This window comes from Thermobia domestica, chromosome 11, assembly GCF_964235325.1.
Source record: "Thermobia domestica chromosome 11, izTheDome1.hap1.1, whole genome shotgun sequence".
Taxonomy (NCBI): domain Eukaryota; kingdom Metazoa; phylum Arthropoda; class Insecta; order Zygentoma; family Lepismatidae; genus Thermobia; species Thermobia domestica.
In genome coordinates, this window is record NC_137464.1 from 257,276,538 (window position 1) to 257,296,883 (window position 20,346).

The window sequence follows — 20,346 nt, forward strand, 5'->3', positions numbered from 1 at the left end:
TTGGTATTTGTTTTCAACATGTCTGTATATATATATCTGTGCTTGCAATAGCAAAAATAGTGTTTCCTTATGCAAAACAAGTCCTATGTTGAGAATGAATGACCTAGCTAGTCGCTTCAACTCAATCTTCAACAGAGTCTTGTTATTTGCAGGCCATTCTAAATGGTGTTGAGTCCCGATAAGCATAACATTTTCCCTAAAGAAAAATATTTCTATCACGAGAGTCAATAGTCTTACGGAACTCGGAGTTACTTTTGATACAAAATTATTTTTTACAGAACATATAAACACTATCATTACGCAATCGATGCATCTTGTAGGACTTCTGTAGAGATAATAGAAATACGAAACCTCTCTCCCTTAGCAACATTTTACAAGGCAATAATTTCTCCTAAATTAAAGTATTGTTCACTTACCTGGACAATGTCAGCTCCTACAAACGTATCTCGGCTAAACTCAGTTCTAAACTTCTTTCTGGCAATAGTACGTTTCAGAGTACCTTGCACACACGCGATGACAAAACACGAACTGTTACGAACACTAAATATTCAACTACCTGACACTTGTCATAAAATCAGTGATCTCAAATATCTGTATAAACTCACACATGGTCAACTCAGGTCCGAAACGCTCCTCTTAGAATTGTGTTTTCGAATTCCATTCAGACAAAAACATACCACACACATCTTTTTTGTATAGTACGACCTTGACTGTCAGTACTTCAACACTCTCTGTTCTACAGGCTCTTTAAGCTATACAACAAAATGTCACATACACCCGTAGATTGATTTAATTCTGATGCTGCACATAACTCTGCACTACAACGTCATTTTAGTGGATAAATTCTAGTTAGTTGTTGTCAACCTTTCTTGTTATTACGTACATGTTATTATTATTACTATATTATTATCTCTTGTATTGGGGAGATACTCCTATGTAAACTGGCGTTCAGGTGTATCTGGAATTATGTTCGTAAATAAAAATAAAATAAATATAAACTACTTATTGGAAATTATTTCTGTGTGATTTTTATCATTGTTGTTTCATAGAAGGGCATTGATAGTGAACCCATTTGAAGCGTTTATATGTACTCACAGGATGACGATGAGGATCTTTCGAAGTATGACCTAAGCGGCTGGGGTGATGAAGAAGCTGACTTAGAGAAGGAAACAGCACAGAAAGAAAAAGACTTTAATCAGAGGAAAAGGTCCGAACACTGCTCTTCTAGCCCCCGATCAGGTTCCAGAAATCGATCCCGATCTCCAAGAAATAACTCCAGGAATAGGAAGAGCAGAAGTAGTTCTACTTCAAGCAGCAATTCCAGCTCAAGGCAAGCAATAGAATTATATATTTTATTTATTTATTTATTTATTTATGTTTGTGTCAGTACGTGTATCAAGTTCAATTTGAAAAGTAAATCAAAATGAAGAGGTCTATTGGGGTAATTTGAGGGTATGTACATTCTATAAATTTCTCACGAAACACTGTACACTGTTGTGCGTATCATCTATTCTTTTCAGGATACGTTAACTTCTGGTGGGAAGAACCGGTACTTAGTTTTTATTTCCGTCTCACGGTTATGTATAGAGGCCAAGAGAAAGACGATAATGAGGTGGATAACAAACAAATGGTGGGATGAAAAAAGTAAGAGGAAACGAGAAAGCCCACGCACACGGTATTTGTCCACCACAAAGCTCAATTGGCAGAAGCTGGGAGCAACTTAGCGTCTAGTGGTCAATACTGTATGCATTGGGAGCTTCTTCATGACTAAGCGGTTAGCGTATGCACCTTTGGCGTAGGAGACCCGGGTTCGATTCCCAGCAGGAGCTCATGTGGTTCGGATTCCACGTTAATTAGCAAGTCCACGTTTCATATGACCTCGCTGCTGAAAGGGACGTTAAACTCAAAATCAACATATGTATATCCATTGGGTTTCTTTCTCTGGGGTTCTCTTGTTTCTTGCTATTATCGCTTATTTTACCCTTTTCTTTAAGGGGCCACGGTAGGTCAGTGGTAGTGCTCTTATCTCTGGTGCGAGCGGTCCGTGGTTCGATCCCAGGTTTTATGGATTATATCGTGTTGCTGTCAGTTTTCTGGAGATTCTCCCGTTTCCTCCCACACTCTCCTTGCACCATTCCTTTCATAATGTCTTCTTATGAAAGAACAAAGAATAAAACGTAAAACTAGATTTTTTTTGGTCACTCGCATTTATTGTTTGTAAAATAATAATAATCCATTATTTCTAATTAAACATATCCGGGACCTGCAAATAATTTCTACATTCGATCTGGCTTCCGAACAGTCAAGTGATTAGCACCTGTTTCAGTTTATGGTAGACGCACGTTCGTTGGAATCCCACAGTAAACGTCTCTGATAATCGTGATAGTAAAAATGGACGTTCATCTCATAACAAACAAATGGATTGCCAGCTTGTCCTCAGCATATATGTAATTGGCGTTTACGTTTGCCTTTCGTATATTACATAGAGTAAAGAGGTTAGAACATATCCAAATCATCTAAGTAGTCCGTATTATTATTAAGTATCCTGCCTTTTGGCTGGTTTTGGAACTAATGAGGTTTTTTCTTCTTAATTTTCAGTTTAGGTTTCCTCGAAATGTTTCTTCCATGTTCCTCGATTTTAAGCTTCTTTTAACTCCTAATATTTAGTTCTGTTTTTCACATCACCAATCAGTTGTGTTCTTCTTCCTATTCCTCGCTTTCCTTCCATCTTTACCTCTATGGTGATATGAAGAAGACAATTTCTTCGCAAAATATGTACAATCCAATTTGCCTTTCTTCGAAGGGTGCTGGCTAAAAGAGTCCTCTTCTCTCCTATCCGTTTTAAAATGTCTTCGTGTGTTAGTCTTTCTGTCCATTTTATCTTCTCCATCTTCCTCCAACACCACATTTCAAAGCTCTCTAAATATTTCTTCTCTACCTTCCGTAATGTCCAAGTCTCTGATCCATAAAATCTAATACTCCATGCTCACCTCTGGTGTGTGGGGTCCCGGGTTCAATCCCAGCCTCCGCCAAGTGAACTGTGGTGGACAAACACCGTGTGCGTGGGTTTCCTCTGGGTTCTCCCGTTTCTCCCACTTTCTTCATTCCACCATTTCATTCATTTCTAATCATCGACGTCTCCTGTAGCCTTGCCGGCATACACGTGGGACGTAAAACTAAAAGATTTCACTTTCATTTTTTTTTAATACTCCATATATAGCACTTGACCAACTTCTTCCTAAGTACAATATTAAGCTTGCTGGTTAAGAGTGAAATTTTCTTGTTGAATGCTTCTTTGGCTATGGTAGTTCTCGACCTGATTTCTTTGGTGCAGTACGCGTCTTTCGTCAAAATACTTCCCAGATATTTGAAATGATTGACCTCTTCAAGTTCTCTTTGTTTTTCTTCAACCCGTAAAGGCGCATTTCCACGGGATATTCTCATGACTTTCGATTTTGATTTCCATCCCATATAGATTCCCAGTCAACTATTTTGTCAATCATCTCTCGGTCTTCGGTTCTAGCTATTATAACTGTATCAGATAACTAGTTCTTACTCTATACAAATGACTTGTAAACTTGAGAAATGTTTATTGTGCAGTCTTATACCTTCTATTGATGTATTTATTGACTCACATTTTAGAATAAATTCCAGAGATAAGGTTTAGTAAAGGCAGGTGGAAACCTTTGTTCAGGGTTGTACTTATCCGTATGATGTCTTAGGCGTGGGAGAACAGGATTCGATTCCTGGCGAAAGGTCATGTGGTTCGGTTTCCCATGTTAGCTGTAGGTCAACGTCTCATAGCCTCGGTGCTGAAAGGGACACTGATCCCAAAAATCCGATCTAATTATCCGCATAATGACTCAAAATTGTATTATTTCATTCTTAAAGTTTAAAATTCAATTTTTATTTATTTATATTTCTTTGCAATGTTCTTGTTCAAAGTTACCAGTCTTGTACCGAGACTTGAGCATCTCATACAGAGGAGCAAGAGAAATCAACTTTAAATCCTGGGCTTAAAGTAAATGAATGCTTTATTAGTAAGAAAAGTAGGAACTTTGTTAAGAAACCATACAGTAAAATAGCAATATACCGACATTTTGGAGACTCTGAAATAAATTCGTTAAAGTAAAATTTTACTACACTGAAATTCGTCAGTTCTTAAGACTTCACCAGTTGTTATAACCATTGCAAGATCTTCATTACTTCAACATTAATCTACAGGCAAGAAATTTATCGTTATCATAGGTATTCTGCCATTATTGGCAAGTCAGTCACAATGAGACTCTCCTATTGTCACGGTCTTCAGCTAACCTCTGCGTCTTCACACATGATTTTTCTGTTTCAATACAATACATCAACAGTAGTCTCTTTCGCCCCCTTTCAATTTTTCCTGTTACCATACCCACTAGCTCGTCCACCATCATAATACAGTTCCGTGTGAGCCAGTGTCCCAACCAGTTTTTCTTTCTCTTTTCAGCTACATCAAAAATTGTTCTTTTTTCCCTACTATTCCTAACATTTCCTCATTTGTTTTTCTCTCGACCCAGCTAATTTTCTCTATTCTTCTCCACACCCACATTTTGAAAGCTTTCAGTCGTTTTTCATCACTTTCGCGTAATGTCCATGTTTCTAACCCATGAAGTACAATATTCCACACGAAGCATTTTATGAGTCTTTTCCTCAACTTTTTATTCAAGGTCCTACAAAGTAGTCTTTTCTTCCTCCTAAAGGCTTCTTTCGCCATTCCTATCCTTGCTTTCATTTCACGCTTACACTTCATATCATACCATAGCCAGGTATCGAAAACTACTTGTTCTATCTTCTCACCTGCTATTGATATATTTGACACCAACCGTTTCGTTCCAATACCATAGGTTTTGTCGTTCTAACATTTTATTTTCATCTCATATTCTTCTCAGTCTTTCCTCAAGTTTTCAAACATTTTCTTTTCAGACTCCGCAAAAAGCGCTATATCATCTGCAAACCAATACACTTAATCATTAGACCTTCTATCGAAATACCATCTTTATTAGGTAGGCCCTTTTTACTATCTCTTCTAGATAGATATGAATTAAGGTAAACAAAAACAACATACCTGTCGAACTCTTCTCCCAGTTGAACTCTTCTCTATTATTTCTGCCCCTATTCTAACACGTACTTATTAGTTCATATATAAGTTTCTTCAAAGTTTACGATCTTTCGAATCGAATGAACCTTCTATAAAATTCCCATCAACAATTCCCAGTTCACCCGATCTAAAGCCTTCAATTGAACAAGGCGAAGAATGTGGAATGTATAATTAAATAGTGAAAGCTTGTAAGTGTAGCAGCATGAAGTATAATCGCTGAGTTTTTATTCATCTCTTGATTTTAAACTCGGTCAAAAGCCTTTTCTAGATCAAGGATAAAAAAAATGCGGAATATGTAATTAAACAATGGACGTTATAAGTAATTCTGTAGATAAAGTTTGGCACATTTTATTAAGACAAACAACCATTTATCTTTTATATGTATCCTTGAATTCCTAATCAAATAATTAATACCTTGTGTAGTTTCGACAAACCAATCGTGTTGTCATCGACTGACAGACACTAAATGCAGAGTTTGAACTTCATTAGTCCTTTTTTTTTTTTTTAATTAGACCTTAAATCACTAATTGCTTTTCAACTCGAGGTGATCTCTCTCACTTCCTTCCTTTTCATTAATTAATTAATTAATTAATTAATTATCTGTCCGTTCCTTTCCTTTTCACTTACTTGCCTTATACAAAGACTTCATTAAATAAAATGTAAAATCTTTGTGAATCCGAAACTCTTCATTTAATGTTTGGCAGTCTATTAGAATTGAAACGCAATCTGTTGTTTTATGTCTCATGTTAATGTCCTGTTGTCTAGAGAAAATTCATTACATGTTCTAGGATTGTACTAGAGATGAACGCTCTACCACTGAGCCACTGTGCATCTCGTACTATGAAATTAATCCTCCGATTAGAATTCACAGGGCATATGTAATGGTTAGTGATTGTAATTCTGTAGAAGATGGCGTTATTAAATGACTACAGTAAATCTATTTGTGTGGCTTTCCCAGGTCTTCGCATTCATCACGCAATAAAATTAGGTCTTCACATTCTCGTAGAAAGTCAAGATCGTCGTCGTCATCATCGTCAACTTCGAGTTCGAAATCCCGCTCAACATCGAGGTCTCGTTCTAGCTCAAGCAGTAGCAGGGATATGAAGACGAAAAGGTCAAGGTAAACCGGTAGAGGGTAAACACAAGGTGAATATCCTAACGTTTTTGTTTTTTAGTTGCTGGATATTCTGTACTGCAGCTTGCAGGAGTTATGCTTGAAATCAAAATTTAGTAACGATATGTAGACAATATATTTGAGGTACTGTTCTGAAAAGGGTAGTTTTATGAATTAGCATCTTATAATTATATGAAAATAGGGATATCGAAGTGATACCAAACAAACTTTTACTATTCAGTTCAACTGGTATGTGTATATCGGTTCCACGCTAATTCTCATAAAACTTGTCCGTCCTGTTTTATTGAAACTTACTGTTAGTATGTAGCTTCCCCAAACTTTCTCAAACAGCCCTTTGTTCGGGGGTTGCAATCCAAGATTAAAGGGTAATAGGGGTAAAATCCACTTGTGTTGCAAGTTTGTATATATACATAAAAAATCCGGAATTATGTAAATATATATTCGATTTTGGTAAAACAGTTCATTTTTGTTTCTTTTGGGCATTGCTTGCGTTGAAACTAGTCAAGGGTCAATGGATAAAGGGGGGTTAAGTTTCCCCACACTTCGAAATGTCTTCATTCAAGTAGTGTGACAAGAGCATAATTTTCTTCGATAACTTTCATCAAAATTAATCAAATCTTGATAGAATACTCCGTGTATTTACTTTGAGGCGTCGCAGTCCTCACCACTAAATGAAGTTATAATTTATCAAGATTAAAAGGATGAAATTTATCCCCTCCCGTTCATTAACATATTTATATATATACAGGGTGAACCTGAAAGATGTGCACAAATTCCGGAAGGTGATTTGTGACATCAAAAGAAGACAAAATGTCCTGTTGCGTCGTGTACGACTGACAGGGGTAACAACGGAATAGATACGAGGGAAAAGCTTGCATACCATTACACGCTTTCCCCTCATACCTATTCTGTCAATCAGTCGTTTCTTATCCCCTATAAAAATTCGGCCAATTATTATTACTATAGTATTTTTCAAGACATATTTGGATTGTGTGCTTTTACCCGGGGCCACTCCAGAGGGGTCCAAAGTTGATGGGAGGGAATTTTCCTGACATCCTCCGAACTTTCCCTGTTCAAGTAAGAATGTTCAGAATAGCACTTCTGGAAAGCTTGTTTCATGCTGAAGAGAATGAACTATAAAACATAAATTTCCAATGATTTAATGTTGATGCAATAGCTATTTCACTGAGAGTCTCCGATTTTCTTTATACTAAAGGGTTAATGGACCCCAGGGACTTATTCCGTTGTTCATGGCACCTAATTTTTTGTGCATGAACATATCTTTGTTATGTTTATCGAATGGACTAGGTTTGATTTGGATGTCCGGATGACACGTTCATATCCGTTCCTTGTGAGTCAGCTGTAAAGATGTTATTGTGTTGGTAGGTAGTTGTCAATGCGTAGATAGGTAGGCATGCGTATTTTAGAGCTACTGCTAGCTATTTACTTGTGAGTGTTATAAATATTGAATAAATAAATAAATAAATAAAATTTCTTACCTTTAGTATCCGGTTCTATGAATTATTATTATTAAATCACTTCTACAAACTCTGATGTCTTTCTCAGTAATCTATAATTCAATTACAAACCAGACTCATTAAAAGGATCTTTGATATGCTGCTATAGGAGTTAATAAGACGTAAATCTTCGTAAACAAATTTGGAAGAAACCGACTGGACTTACGCCTTTTTTCTTAAATATTAAAGTAGCACTTCACATTCTTTTAATGTAGTCAGGCTCAAATTCCAGACAATTTTTTCCGGAAAATAAGTGACTTATGTGCAGAAAGTGATCATTAGATTTTCGGAAGTCTCTTGCAAATTCATTTCCGATGATTTTACGCCTCATTGACTCTTTTGGGGTAGCCCAACATATAGAATCTGGTATTTAGCTATATCGAAGCGTGTCACTTCAGTTGCTTTCTTTTTATTCCTATTTTTTTCTATCCCATTGATAAATTGTTTCAATTATACAAGTCATCCTATGTGCAAATCTGAAAAATTTTTACTTATACAGTTTAAAGTCGCGAGGTTTTCGTTTTTGAATGAAGCTTTTTATAAGTAAAACTCCAGTTCTTGTCGAAGTTTCCTTCGTCCAAATTTAACGTTGGGTGTTTTGTTTGAATGTTATATGAACAAAACACATTTGAATCGTATGCGCGAACAAATGCCTGTGTTACACGTTTATGAAAGTTGAGTTATTCACGGAACAAAAGTCTATAATGTGTCCTAGACCCACATCTGCAAATAGTTTTGATCATATCTCAAGAGATTGCCTCAGTCAAAATGCACGTTAGAAAGCTGTACATAAATTGACAAAGAACAGATGTAGGAAAAAGAAAGTGAGTGGAAAGATGTAAAACGAAAACACGTAAAGGATAGTGGAAAAGTTTACACTAGTAAAAGAGGTAAGAACGTAAGAAACCAAGAGATAACTTTAATGTAAATGTAAGAGATATGGCTGCAGAGAATTAAGTTCTGAACAAAGACTGTCCTATTTCCGAGAGTATTATAAAATATCTTATGATGAACACAGCCTTTTTCTTTTCTTTTCTTTTTTTTCTGATATGTCTTTACCTAGAGGAATCTAAAGCACGAAAGAAAGGACCGCCAAATGCAACTTCTCAGAAAATGACGACATGTCGTTACAGATTAGGATGTCTGCACATTTCCTATTTCACACAGACGTGTCCAAAGCTTCCAGAAATATATGAAAGACGGGGTCAATGCGCTTAACTTTTAAACCCCCATTGACGCAGCTGCTCCGTCGGAGCTTTAACACTTTCAGCCCCATGTGTATATTTTTGATACACAGTGAGGGTTTACTGATGGACCACGTGTATCAAATAGATACACATTGGCTGACAATGTTCATAGCAAACTGTAGTCTGGTCCCGGGGTGAAATTTACTCAAACAGGTTTGGGGCTGAAAGTGTTAAACCTCAATAGCTCAGCCCCTAATTAAGGTAGGAACATGATTTTGATACCAATTTATTCCTAAAGGATGCAGCTTTCTGCCGGTGGACATTTTATGCATGTGGGGGTGCCACAGCGGGGGAGGAGGGTAAAAGTCATGTTTTTTTTTTTTCAACAGACTTTTTTGGGGGCCATTCTCCCCTTGGGTTATACTCATAAAAATTGGTATGTGAAGCAGTGAAATAAACCACTACATGGTAATATCCTGTATTTGTACTTCTTGCTTATATGGGGAGAGCAGGGGGGGGGGGAGTTGGCCAATTTTTGGAATTTCAGTTTTTTGACGTAAAGTACATTTATTTTACCACAAACATCAATAGTTTAGCTCCTTCGAATATGACGGGAATTCACGAATGTTACCTCGTAGGAATCTGTAGTTTATAAGCTTTCCAACGATGTATGAATCATGACTCTGTGCAAATTAGGAAGGGGGGGGGGTCACCAGAACCCCCAACGTGAGAGTCTACGATTTTGTTAAAATCCCTGGCAGGCGTCTAAAGGTTAAAGACCAGAGGGGCAAGCGTTTCAATCGATCTTACTCCATTAATGATGAAATAAATAATAAACAAAGCTAAACAACTTACCCAGGCAACCTTCTGATAAAACTAACAAACAGTTCCTGACACCTGATTTAACGTTATCGAAAATATGCAGAGCGTTTAAAACAAAGTAACCCGAGGCTCAAGTTAGCCTTACATACTATTAATGTATTGGTTTATGAAATGAATCTGGAAATAGGCTCTCCACGAAGTGACACATGTAAATACTGTGACTTATTATTTAACAAACTTACAGGTGCTCAAACAGAAGAAACTATAGACTTCAAAATCGACCATGCATGTAAAGCCATGCACAATGATCGTGAAATTTCCATAAGAAATGAAACGTAATAGTGCTTTGGGTCGATCTACAAGTGATGTTCTGCACTACACTCATCTATGTACTACCAACGCCAGGTGTCTACCTACAATTTTACTGTTCATTTCGTTAATTTGTACCTATAGAATGAAACAATTGGGAAGAGAGGATCGACAGAAATAACACCATGTTTGTTAACTCCTTACTTAGTACGGTGTGTAATTACTTAGTACGAGTGGAACTGCAAAATAAGCATTTTTCTCTCAAAAAATCAATTTTCTTTTTCTTCTTTTTTGTGTGTGTGTGTGCCTGAGAGAGAGAGAGAGAGAGAGAAATATAACATACATACGATGCAATTATGTGGCATTTATTTTCAATTACAGTACTCTACAGTGTTATTACTTTTACTGCTCCTTCATCAGAGAAGCATTCAGAATTTCTGTTGCAAGACGGCATTTTACTCCGAATACAAATTTACCAGATCATATGGAAATGTTGTAAGGGAAAAAAAAAAAAAAAAAAAAAAAGAAAAACTAAAAATGTTCAACCAAAGTTTACAACGCTTAAGATATGCATTAACGTCTTTAAACGGAAACTTTCATTCTCAGTACTGACATAAAAATAACTTGCGTTGAGGTACAAACTGTACATATCTTGTAGCGTCTTAAGACGGGTTACTCACTTAGAGGGTTAAGACACTTCACTGTAAACTTCATTTCTTTCTGCTGGTGATAGTCTTCAGAAGTTGTGTGTGTGTGTGTGTGTGTTTTTTTTTTATACATTTAGGTAAGTAAGAAACCATGAAGTTCTGAGCATTTGTGCAGATTTTACTAGTTTATTTATTAAGCAGCACTAATGTAGACGATGCTCTTATTATATTTTATCAGATTAATACTACACAGCAAAAAATGAGCTGTTAAAACAACAAAAAAATGTCTACTACTTTAGCGTGTTACTTGTGTGTTAATTTACCAAAGGCATTGCCTTCCAAGCATATCAGAAGTAACCAGAGCAATTGTCAGTGAGAATTTGAGTTGGATTTTATTGTTTGCAATGAGCAAAGCTTTACGCAGTATATTTGACATTTATGTCAAATAACGAAAAACGTAATACGTTTTGCTGCAATCGGTCACGGAAATAGTTTTGTAAGTCTAGTCTGACAACAGTTACATGAGTAGCAGTGCTGCCATCTGTTGTTCTTATATTCTAATACATAAGAACAATAGATGGCAGAACTTCTATTCATGTAATTGTAGGCTCACAAAACTATTTTCGTGACCGATTACAGAAAATATACTACGTTATTCGTTATTTGGCACAAATGCCAAATATACTGTGTACAGGTTTGCTTATAGGAAACAATAAAATGCAATGTAAATTCTCACTGACAATTACTTCTTATAATTGCTGATATGCTCGGAAGGCGATGTCCTTGGTGTTAAATTAACACACGAGTAACACCCTAAAGTGGTAGTCATTTTGTGCATTTTGTGTTGTTTGAATACCGCATTTTTTTGCTGTGTATATTCGATGAAAGAATTCCACATGAAAAATTATATATTAATAAGAAGTATCCGTGCTGGTTTAGTAACGAAATAATTGAAATCTTAAAAAGAAAAAAGTTACACCGTAAAAGGATGAAGTATTCGGATTATTATAAATGTTTGTTTGCTCAGGTTAGAAGAATATCTAAGAAAATGATAAATGAAGCATAAGTAAATACGTTCTTGAAGTAGAATTCAAAATAAATAATACGAGTCACTTTTAGAATCTAGTTTTTAAGAAATGGGGTAAACAAAAACATAATGTAATATGAGACTTAGAATTGATATCTTACAAACAAACCCTGATTTTTTTTTTTTTTTTTAATGGTGACAGTGTTGAAGCAGATGTGGTATTGAATAATTAATTATAACTGGCAACATCCTAATATCCTACTTGAAAAAATTAGTTATACAGAGTATAAAAATACTATAAAGGAACTAAAACCCAAACGAGCAAATGGTCCTGATGGGATACCTTCATATGGTCTGAAACTACTCATGAAACTTTTGTGTTCATTCAATATTTAATTTAATATTCAGACAGAAATAATTCACAGCATTATGGAAATTACCACAAATTTGTCCTGTATTTAAATCTGGTTATACAAATAATATTCAAAATTACGGACCAATAGCAATACCTTGTGCATCAGCAAGAGTATTTGAGTAAATTTTATGTAATCGTATCTTCAATCATGTTAAATGTTATGTAGCTAAAAATCAGTATGGATGTTTTCCGTTTAGGACTAAAGTGACTGATCTCCTGAATTATGTACAAAGTATATATTCTACTACGTTACGTGCTCGTTCATGTGTTCACTCTGTCTATTTTGATTTTTCTAACTCTTTCGATACTGTCAACTATAATACTTTGTTGTCTAAACTAAGTAAATTTTGATTTTAAGCCCAATTCTTGAAGCTTGTTAATTCGTACTTAAGAAAGTGAAACAGTGTGTAATATACAAGCAATTTAAATCAACTAAATACATTGCTAAATCAGATGTACCCCAAGGTTCAAATTTGGGTCCATTATTCATTGTTCATTTTATATATTAACGGCTTGGTTTCAAATTGAAAATATGCTGATTGTCTAATGTATGCTGCTGATACAAAGATATTCGGAACGTAGAAGATAATTATTATTTGCAAAACGATAGCAGTGCGCTATTTGAGTGAAGTTTAAGAAATATACTCCAATTTAATATGAAGGAGTGTTGTCATATAGAGAAGTCATGTAACAATTCTAACTAAAAGCAAAATAAGTTTTACTCCATATTCTATAAATGGACAAATAATGAATTGCGTGCTATCTATTAAAGATCTGGGAATAATTATAGATAGCAAATTAACATTCAACGAACATGTGTAGTATGTTGTTAGTGATTCTTGTAAGCAGTTAGGATTTGTAATAAGTAACGCGTTGAATATTAATAGTGTATATATATCCTGAAATTGCTTTTTAATAATATTGACAGATCAAAATTGGAATAAAGGTCAATTGTTTGGTCGTCTTCCAACAAATCGAATATAGAGAGAATGGAACAAGTGCAGAAAAGGTGTCTGCTTTTTTAGTACTTCAAAAGGTATCATATGTCTGCATTTCTAAACAGAATATATTATGAAAAGTTAGTAGATGAGTCCAAATATTACGTTGTATTGGAGAGCCGAGTTTTAGCTAACGAAATATTTTTCTATGTAAATTGTCTGTTAATGATCTGGATAATAGCGATCTACTTAAGCAAGTTTGGTATACCAAAAACGTTAAGTTAAGAACAATGTACATTCAAAATATAATAATGAGCATTTAAAGAATTCGGCTGTAACAAGAATGAGCCCAATCAACAAAAATCTTACATGTTAAATAAGAATTTGGATTTCAGTTTCACATTTCACATAGTCTATACAAATGCTTTGTTACTTCGAGCTATTTATTACTTGTTATGTATCTTTTAATTTATGTAAAATTAATATTCATTTTCTTTCTTTATCTCACGGTCGTTTTTTTCTCTGTCTGTATGTTTTTAATTTTGTATCTTCAACTTTATTTCTTTATATATCACATATTAACTTGTTGAGATGTGTAAATCAGTGTAAAGCCTCTTTAAATGGAGTGATCATTCTTTGTTGAAGTTAGAGTGAAATAAATAATAAATAAATTTGCGTCTTTTATATGTATTCTTCTATTCTAGTTCCGTATTCCTTTTAGTCATCTCAATGTAAGAACTGTCGCATTGACAAATGGCCTGGTTGATAGACACGAGCTTGTACAGCGTTCACGAAATATTTTTTTTTTTTGGTAATCCGAAACATGTTTTTCAGTGTTTATGGGTGATTTGTACTAACGTGAAACGCAAATTTACTTCAAGTTTTCTTCCCCCTTTGACAAAATGAATGTTATTTTTACTTGTTTCCATAACGTCATTTTCTTGCTCGTTCACAGTTAGTTGGTTATCATGCCTATCTTCTACATTTTTTAGTTCGCTTTTTCACTTTTAATTGTTTCTGTGTTACTAACGTTTCAACTCTGCCGTCCTAAGCGAAAAGACCTTAACTCTACTTTTTCGAAAATCGAGATATTGGTATGGGAATGTTCGTAGTACAATTCTGCATCTAAAGTGAAATTGACGTGGTTTGACTAATAGGTAGGGGATAATGACGTAATGAATGTTTACCTTATGTTCAAAACTGTAACTGAAAGTAAGCAAAAAGACCTTAAGTGGCAATTCATAAGCAAAAATATTTTACTGTATTGTCACACAAATTTTAGATCGTGAAAATATATTTAATAAATTTTTATTGAAATACCACAAATTTGAACGTACAGCCTAAGCCAAAACGCGTATTGCTTATTTTCTCGAAAGTATGTGAAATGGAGATAAGGCCTTTTCGCTTAGCAGGGCGGAACTTTATTTGCTTCGAAGTAATATTGGAATATTATCACAATTTTAACTACCAAGTTAATCTCAGTTTCGTGGCACTAGCCAGCGGAGAGCTGTGAACTCCTGGATGCCACACTTTTACCTAAGTGATGCGTAGTCAGCACATTAACTGCCAGCGACGTTATTTCTGCCCTTCTAAACCAAAGTTCTCTATCTCTGAATTCTCAGTTGCCTCATAATTTTGTGTCAACGTCGAAGATTTGTATAATCCCACTCGGAGTCTGCGCTATCCGGTCGGTTGTTAATATCTGTGTACTGATACTTGATCCTAGTGGCTCCACGTAGCGTAGTCGCTCATGCTCTCGCCTTCGGTGCGAGCGGTCCCGGGTTCGATTCCTGGTGGGGGTACTCGGTCGAAAAAATGGAAAAATCTTTTTCAGGCCAGCCATCCTGAATGAGGTTTGCCTGGTTTTTCTCATTCATACCAGGCAAATGCCGGGTACGTTCCTCGGCGAGCACACTACCCGAGGAAGGGGAAGGAAGGACGCGGTCTGGGACCATTGTGTTAGGTGGTACCTAACACAGTGGTCCCAGACCGCGTCCTTCCTTCCCTTTCTTTGGGTAGTGTGCTCGCCGAGGGACGTCATCTCATACGTGACGCGCTAAATAGCCATGGATACCGAAAGCCCGAAAATCTAAATACTAAATCCTGATACTTGATCCTAGAACAGCTACTGTTGTAGTTCTTCTAATGACTTTCTAAATTCGAATATGCCAAACAATGGAGTAATTTCCACACTGAGCCACATACTCTTTAGTAATGCCTGGCATTATTGGTAATTATGTTCTAGGAACTATGAACTATAGGTTTCGCCTTCTCCTCCTCCTCCCCAAGTTTTTCAAAACTAAGAAATAATTTTTGCATCCTCAGAAACAATAAGACATCCTACCACAAATGACAAGTTTTTTTTTTTTTTTTTTTTTTTTACATTATAAAATTAGTAAAATTATTGGCTGAAGAATGAGTATCAGTGTTACTGCTTGGTCTGATCACTAGCTGAGTACATTTATTATTTGACATTACTGAGATGATTGTGTAGCCTTTTATATATTTAGTTGATATTCTGAGCTCATAATCAATATATTTTTTAATCGTATTTTGGGTTCTTTTTCTCTACAGATCGAGTTCCTCTGATTCCAGATCAGGAAAAGCCGACTTCTCCAAACCCACGAAGAAATCCAGCAGCGGGAATGAAGCCTTGAGCAGCTCGAGGACATGGTCCAGGTTTGGGGTTGGTAGATGTGCAAGCACAATAGCTTCATCCAAGTTGGAGTAACTTCCGGGTTTAATCTTGCATACCGCAGTATAATTCAGAGATAGTCTGAGTGCTGCTATTTCTAACATTGGAATTACGTATGACGTAAACAGAAATAAAATCCGCCCAGAGCAAACACATATTATTATTATTAATCTGTGTGACTGATTCAGTGATATATCATTACTTTCATCATGCACGTTATCTGTCTAATGAAGGTTATAATATATTGCCGAAACTCTAACACAGTTTGCCGAAACACTAATAGTGCTTGCTTTGGTAAGATTTGGTTGATATTTAAGAGAATTTGTGTTTCGACTGTAACCTTCTTTTACTGGTTTACTTAGAACGTGAAAGTTGCAACAGTGGATCTTACACCATCCGCTAAAAGGCTTCTAGGAACCTCGGTGGCTCAGTGGTAGAGCGGTCACCTCTGGTGTGTGTAATAATTTGTTTGAACGCAGCTCCCCGAAGAAGACTTTGTGGTGGACAGTATCGTGTGTGGGGACCGCGGTGGCTCAGTGGCATAGCGTTCACCTCTGGTTTGTCAATCTCATCTCGCGCCAAGTGGACTTCGTGATGGACAAACACCGTGTGCGTGGGTTTTCTCGGGGTTCTCCCTTTTCCTCCCACTTCATTCATTCCATCATTGTATTCATTTCTCATCATCACCGTCTCCTTTAATTTAGTCGACATAACCGCGGGACGTAAAACTGAAAGATTTCATATTATTTCAATACCGTGTGTGGATGAATTTTCCACTTTCCTCCCACCCCTTTTGGGGGCCGGTTGAACATTGGTAGAACACTTACGTCAGATAACGTGTGGTCCGTAGTTCGATCCCCGGCCAAGTAAGTTTGTGGTGGACAACACCGTGTTTTCTCGGGGCACTCCCACATTCTTATTCCATCGTTTTTCGCTTGCCTTGTGTCTCCCTTAGCCTAAAGAGCATAATGGTAGGTTCATTCCACCTCTTTCATTTCTTTTGTTAATTATCATTATCGTCTCCTTTAACCTCGGAATATAATCGTGGAGTACTAAACTCAAAAATAAATAAATAAACAAAAGAACTTCTATATAGTAAATACTCTTAAAAAGAAATTGATTTCCAAACGATCGGGTTCGATTTGGACCCTACGTTGACTGTAGGTGTGAAAAAAAGAGAGTGAAATCGTTACGTCAACATTCAGGGTTATACTTTGTAACCTAAAGGAGACGAATACGTGGTGCAGGTGGATAAAAGTGTTAATGAAATTGCGATAATAGGAGAAGAGGAGAGAAAACTCAGTATCACGACGTCTCTCATGAATTCATAGGCGTGGATTCAAGTCGGCTACCAGATGTAAACTCTACGAAAAAGACACTATTCTCTCGGTAGTGATCCATATGTCACTATAAAGATTGATTTCAGTCAACTTGGATGAAGAATTGGAATGCACAAGTCACTGAAATGGAGTGTTATATTAATTTTGAGAGAATGTTCAGCAGGTATAGTTTTTAAAACTGCTAAAAAACTATTCTTGTCTAATTCTTAGTTTTAAGCATAGATTCTTTATTGAGCCACATTATGTTAGTTGTTTGATTATTTTTATGTAGATTTTGCAAGAAGAAAATAAAACTTAATTGTAAAGGTCAGATCCCATATTTTTCTACTCTGTAAGTATTGTAAGGTTTTGAAAAAAATGAACTTTAAAAGTTCACAGTCCCACTGCTATAGGACCGATCATAGTCGGGTCAAGACATCACTGAGGAGCTAGTATGTAATCTATCCAAATATCTATCTTTCAGAACCTCCGGTACTAGTACATCTTTCTAGAGAGGCTGTTTGGGGAGTACTTGATCATTCTCCGCCTACTTCTCTAAAAACTGGTGTGCAAGTACTGGAGCATTCTTAAACATGGATATTTGGATAGTTCACATACCAGTTCCTCAGTGATATCTTAACCTGACTACGATAGGTCCCATGGTAGTTGAGTTCTGAAATTTTTAAAGTTCACTTATTTCACGTTTTCAGCACCCTATAACTCCGAAACTATCCACTTTTGAGGACAGGTCCGTACGAACTTTTTTCTTTATTTTAATGTTAGGAATCTGTTCCCAAAATATTGTGACATATTTTTGTGACACCTTGTATAATGATGTGCAGACTTCTGGTCCCTGCGTTATGGGCTATTAAATGGGCATGTCAGGGACCATAGCCAAAGAAATGAATTGGACTAACTATACGTCCCAGATTGACAACTGTATTAATTAAGATTTTTAAGTCAGTACGGTTTACGCACAGCATTTGAAAACTAGTATTGCCAGGGTGTCTACTGGTCATGAAAGTCATGAAAGTCATGAAAAAGTCATATATTTTGCTTAGTGGTCATGAAAGCCATGAAAAAGTCCTGTATTTACCCAACTGGTCATGAAAATCTGAAATCTCAGAGTATATTTTTATACTTCATACTTTTATACCTCATACTGCATGTACTGAAACAGTTGTATCAGGTCAGTAATTGTGAGAATTTCCCCCACCAGTTAGTGCTGGCTAACTGGTACTTTACTGTCTTCCTAGCTGCTCCTCATTTCATCTTCTAGTCTGTGTAATATAGTAACAACTTTTTACTGTCCAACTTTCTGATCTGCTATTTCTTTACTTCTAAGAAATGTAAATTGTGTATTTTTGGGCCTTTAGACTTATGCAAATAATATTATTCGTTTGAGTTTGCAGATTTTAAGTTTGATCTATTTTTTTAAAACTAATTTCTTTTATAATTTGTTTTGTCTTTTTGAACAGCAATTAAAAATTTGTTTACTGCCTTTTAAATTGCTCTTGCATTTTAAAATTAGTTGTCAGCTAATCGACATTATGTACATTAGACAAATAAGAACATAGTGTGATCTTCATCTTAACCGATGCACCACTGATGGTAGGGGTTTATTATTACTAATGGTAAATTTTTATCGCCATGGTCATGAAAATTTGAACAAAAAGTTCATGAAAAGTCATGAAAAAGTCATGAATTTACTTTCTGGTATTCCAGTAGACACCCTGATTGCCGAATTTAAGAGCTGTTACAGTGATCACAATGAAAACTCGAAACTTCACGTGATAAAGTGCACTGGCTGGTGGATTATATAGCTATGATAAAGAGATTTAACACTTTGAGTGCTGGGCTTGGAAGTGCAGGCTTCCCCAAGAATGCTGGGCTTTTTTTTTTTTTTTTTTGAAATCTTTTTAAAACGTATATCTGAAAATGTAGAAAAGCTAAAATAATACAGTATGCACCGTTTGAATGTTTAGAGCTTGCCTTTATTTTTATATATAATATTCTGTATTCCAACCATAGAATCATTACAAATCACAAATAGCATTTACATGTAGTGCAAGGAAAATGAATGCGAATATGAGAATTATTATCTCAAGTTTACTTGCCTGACTTATCTGATATTTCTGTTGCTACATAGTTTGGATCATTCTCACAATCGTCTAATAGCTCTCGTCCAAACAAATCACCATCATTGTCACTCAGTTCCACTTCTAAACCAGGAGCGTCATTTCAGATTTTGCTTGGGGGGGGGGGGCAAAACCCCTTGATATAAGTAGAATTTCGCGTTTTTCACTCATTTACTACTACTCTATTGATAAAATCTATATAAATCTCCAACTCAGGGGGGGGCAAATGCCCCTCCCTGCCCCCCCTAAATGACGCCCCTGTTCTAAACTGAAGCGTATTAAATGGTCCGACAAGCTCTTTCTCGCCATTTTGACGGCCAACAATAATCACATGGTATTTGAATCCTGGCGGTAATAAGGTGTTAATTAGAATCTTAATGCCATCTATTGACGAAATTCTGAACTACGAAGTCCAAGGAATATTTCAGAACCGGTAACTCCGTATAATAAAGGAGCAAAAACATTGAAATACATTAGGAATCACATCATGTATAAGTACGGAATCCGCAGTCTACGAAAGATCAGCTACTCCGTAAAAATACCGAATTAGCATTCAAAGTATTAAAAATATAGGTTAAGCTACATCGTAGAGATGTAAAACGGCACACGTGGTGTTTCACGTCTTTTGATTTGAAACATTTAAAGGAAGGCAACATAATATAGTAGACTCTATGATTTTATTTGGAGCCAGGAGTGAAACAAACTTGATTCTTAAAAATGTGTTTATTTTTCTAACAAATTTAAAAATTAGCATAGATAAGGGTTGGTTAAACTTAAGAGTGTAAGACAACAATTAAAAATGTCACAACGACAAAATCATTAACATGAATTGGCAACCTTCCCTGCCTGAACAAAAGAGCACACAACTTTTGCCTACCAGTTCATGATGTGCTGCATTACCATTTGTCGTGCGACCGGTGTCTCTTCCTTCTGTACGTCGGTGAGTTCATTCCTTTACATTTACTTCATATTTGTCCCTTTTACTTCTATTTATAATCTCTGTGAACAGGGCTCGAAGGGAGAGTTGAAAGTTTGGAAGTGCAAGGAATATTCGGTAATCAGAATT

General features: G+C 36.0%; 1 protein-coding gene across 9 annotated transcripts in view; it reads left to right on the plus strand.

Annotated features, from left to right (window-relative positions):
* The window catches only part of LOC145664971 (uncharacterized), a 50,451-nt gene that overhangs the window by 24,934 nt on the left and 5,171 nt on the right, over positions 1-20,346 (plus strand). For 2 of the 9 annotated variants that reach the window (XM_081732125.1, XM_081732133.1), the window contains exons 5-7: positions 1,098-1,330; positions 6,090-6,251; positions 15,703-15,814. In XM_081732125.1, the coding sequence (XP_081588251.1) occupies positions 1,098-1,330; positions 6,090-6,251; positions 15,703-15,814 (507 nt within the window). Of the gene's footprint in view, positions 1-1,097; positions 1,331-6,089; positions 6,278-10,036; positions 11,879-13,118; positions 15,066-15,702; positions 15,821-20,346 lie in introns of those variants that run through there. The other 7 variants (XR_014127541.1, XM_081732126.1, XM_081732127.1 and 4 more) reach the window with 7 other exon arrangements.